The sequence below is a fragment of the Tupaia chinensis genome, unplaced genomic scaffold (assembly GCF_000334495.1).
Source record: "Tupaia chinensis unplaced genomic scaffold, TupChi_1.0 Scaffold144472_1, whole genome shotgun sequence".
NCBI lineage: Eukaryota > Metazoa > Chordata > Mammalia > Scandentia > Tupaiidae > Tupaia > Tupaia belangeri.
In genome coordinates, this window is record NW_006204331.1 from 459,908 (window position 1) to 463,337 (window position 3,430).

General features: G+C 54.2%; 1 protein-coding gene across 8 annotated transcripts in view; it reads left to right on the forward strand.

The window, feature by feature from the left end:
• The first annotated feature begins 2,432 nt into the window (after nt 1–2,432).
• The window catches only part of ARFGAP1 (ARF GTPase activating protein 1), a 12,754-nt gene continuing 11,756 nt past the window's right edge, over nt 2,433–3,430 (forward strand). For 2 of the 8 annotated variants that reach the window (XM_006167049.3, XM_006167050.3), the window contains exon 1: nt 2,436–3,357. In XM_006167049.3, coding sequence (XP_006167111.3) covers nt 2,902–3,357 — 456 coding nt within the window. In that variant the 5' untranslated portion in view covers nt 2,436–2,901. Of the gene's footprint in view, nt 3,358–3,430 lie in introns of all 8 variants that reach the window. The other 6 variants (XM_006167048.3, XM_006167053.3, XM_006167047.3 and 3 more) reach the window with 5 other exon arrangements.

Genomic DNA, 3,430 nt, shown 5'->3' on the forward strand with positions numbered 1-3,430 from the left:
CGTCCTCCGCCGCCCCTCGGTCACCGCCCCGGGCTGTCTGTAGTGTCAGCCCCCCCCGGCGGAGAGCAGGTGGCGTCTCTGGTGGCACGCTCTCTGTTGGGTCCGTGGGAGGAGGAGGCAGTGCTGTCGGCCAGGCTTTAGGCGTTCCTGGGTGTTTTCGGAGGTTAGCCTCATTGGCGCCCTGGGAGGTTGGGAGGGTGTTTCCATGTTAGTGCACTTGGGGGGTGCAGAGCCCGTTTGCGTGTGGGAGCGCTGAGGGCCCCGAGCACCCAGGGCTGGTCACGGGGGTGTTTCCTGTGGGTCCCCCTTGTCCAATGCTCTTACGAGGTCCGTTCCTCTGTGTGCACCCAAAGCCCCAGGGCCACCTCCCCGAGGTCCTGCCTCCATGTGCCTGTGTCGTGTGCCCAGGACCTTCCCTGCTGGCCTGCCCAGAGCTGCAGGGGGAGCGTAGGCCCTGCCCCAGCGGCTGGCTGGGGCGTGGGGAAGGCACCTGCTCTCTGCAGCCTGATCTGCAGACCAGCCCGCTCAGGGCCAGAGCCCCTAGGAGGAGGATGGGTACAGAGGGCTTTGTGAGCTGGGCTTCCAGGGCCCTGCCTGTTTCCACCTTCGCTGTTGCATGATGGGCGTGTCTGTGACATATGAAGGTCCCCTGCGTGGGTCCTTGGGTCCTGCCAGGGCCAGGTCCTTGGGCGTCTGGCACAGAGTCATGAGGGGAAGGGAGTCTGAGTGAATTACAGAAAGTAAACTCATCCCCTAGCTTCAGGTAGCTGGAGAGCTGGAGGAGCTAGGGCTCAGCGCTCACCGGAGGTCTTAGCAAGAGGGGGGGATCTGACCCTGTAGGGGGCCAGAATTACCTATGGCGGCAAATACCCAGTTTCTGCTCTTCTGCGTGCCTGAGGTCGAGAAGGAAACAGGCTTTTCTGATTCTTTTTAAGGTTTTTGCCATAGGTACATGGGCTCACCAAAGAGAGACAGGGGAAGGAGAAATCACCCCTGACTGCAGTCCCTTCCTCCCCCTTCCCCTGGGATTTTGGGTACGTACACGCGTGTACCCAGCGTGATTTTTTTTTTTTTGAGAGGTTTTTGCTATAGGGCGCGTGCGCTCGCCAGAGAGAGACAGAAAGCGAGAAATCACCCCCCCAGGGGGGATGGCCACGCCGCAATCCCTCCTCCATTCTCCTCTCGGGATCTTGGGCATGCATTGGGTCCGGGACGCGAACCGCGGTTGACTACGTGGGCGTCCAGCGCCATAGCCATTACACTAACTGCTGGTTCCCTGAATCCGTACTTTTAAGCACTCCCCCTCCCTTCTATCAATTTAGAACATATGTTCACCAAACTGAGTCCTTATCTTAAATTCTCAGACCTCACGTTTGTGGATACCTCTCTCTCTTTTTTTTTTCTTTGTAGAATATGGTCACAAGAGCATTGTGGTAGTGAGGGGGCTTTCGTGGGATCTTTGGAATATACCTAGGTTCAGCCAGGAAGCCAGGGCTGGTCTGGTGGCTTTTAAGGGTAGGCAGTGGGCAGAGTGCTTGCTGCTGCTAAGAGAAGCGCATGCTCCTGGCTCAGTAGCTGCTGTTAGAGCCCTTTTTCTTGACTGGGTTCAGATTTGGGAATTCAGTTTAGTTTTCGCTCATTTCATTCTTTCCCCTCACTGTCCCTCTTCTCTGCTATTGAATTCAAGATGTGTGTTTGACTGGTAGTTGTTAAGGGTGGCCTTCTACCTCATGATTTTACTGGAAAATGTTTTTCTTTTTATTTATCCTTTTCTTTCATTGGCATATTTACTCATTTCTTTTTTCCTTATTTCCTTTCCATTTTGAAAGAAAATTTAAGAGAAAGGTTTTCTGTTCTTATTCCACTAGCAGTGACTTGTAGGCAGAAAGAACATTTGTATCTTTACTGTGGAATACTTGTTTTAAGCATTTTAAAAAATGTTTATGTCTTAGGGACCACCAAGTGGCATGATGATTGAGGTGCTAGACTCTTAACATGGTCAACTATGGTTCGAGTTCTGGACCTGGCAGTTTGCTTTCTCACTTTCTATTTCTCTCTAGTGAATTAAATAATAATAAATGAAAATTAAATAATTCTTAAAAACAAAAACAACAGCAGAAACATGTTTGTAATTGCAAAAGGGCACCAAGGGAAAATATAAACTGTAATTGTTATATTGTCATATTGTTAACATTCTAGAAATCCATAATACGAGAGTACTTTTCTGTGAAAGAATGCCTGCAATCTATTTGGAGATAAGGCCAGAAAAGAATAATATGCTGTTTAATCCAATTTTGAATTAGACCCCCCGTGATTTTCAAGCCACCAAATCTGGGACTCAAACTGCTTGGCCAGCTGGAAGTCCAGGGCTGTTGTCACCGCGCCACCTGCTGGCCCTACTTTCAGGTGTTTTATGCTTCTCGACCTGAAGCACCGTCAGCAGGTCTTGGCCTTGGCAGTTCAGTAGCGAGGACACAGGTGTGCTTTGCCTTGTCACTTACAAAACACTGACATGCCACCCAGATGGTGTGCGTGGCCACCGGACTCAGGGAACATCACAGGTCCGTTCACGGCCCAACAGTGACACATTTGCTTGTGATCTGGGCCCATCAGGGAGGCCTGAGGCCCAGATCCGCTCTCCAGGGCAGAAAGTGCAGGCCCAGCGGGTACATTCGTGGCACGCCACAGCTGGCGCACTGCCTTCCCGTGATGAGAGCCGTGGCTCCTGGCTCTGGATCAAGGGGCTCCCAACCAAGCTGAGCTTAGTGAGAGCAGCAGGGCCACAGGAAGCACTGTCCTCTTCTGCCCGCCTGCTTGCTGTCCCCACCATGTCCCTGGCGGTCCACAAGCTACTGTCCTGTCCTGCTGTGGCCACACCATGTGTCACCTCCACCCCTCAGGATGGCCCCATGGAGGACCTGCAGGTGGGAGGTGGCAGGCGGGAGTGGGTGTCCAGCTCCTGGGCTCCTGAGGTTGAATGTGACCACTCCAGTCCTTCCCGGGGAGATCTGTGTGTCTTGTAGAGACAGCCCTGGCCGTGAGCGTCATCCTGGGAGGGCAGAGCGTCCTGTGGCTTGCAGTCGTGGCTGCCAGCACTGTGGCCTGGGAGCTTGCTCAGGGCCTGGGGGCAGGTTTCTGCAGGAAGAGGGGACATTGCCCTGCGGCTTCCTCCACACAGCCCCTGCACATTGTCCTGACGCTTCCTGTTGTGTCGTGCATCCGAGCTGGCCAGATCTCCCCTCCTGTAGAGCAACCTGCTCGTCCGTTTGGAGAGCTTTTGGCCCCTGGTGCAGCAGCATGGCCAGCCCGCGAACCAGGAAGGTTCTGAAGGAAATCAGGGTGCAGGCCGAGAACAACGTAAGTGTGCACTCCCAGTGGTGCCCGTCGGGCGCGCTGCCCCTCGGAGTGGCCGGCCGCCGTGGGGGGGGGG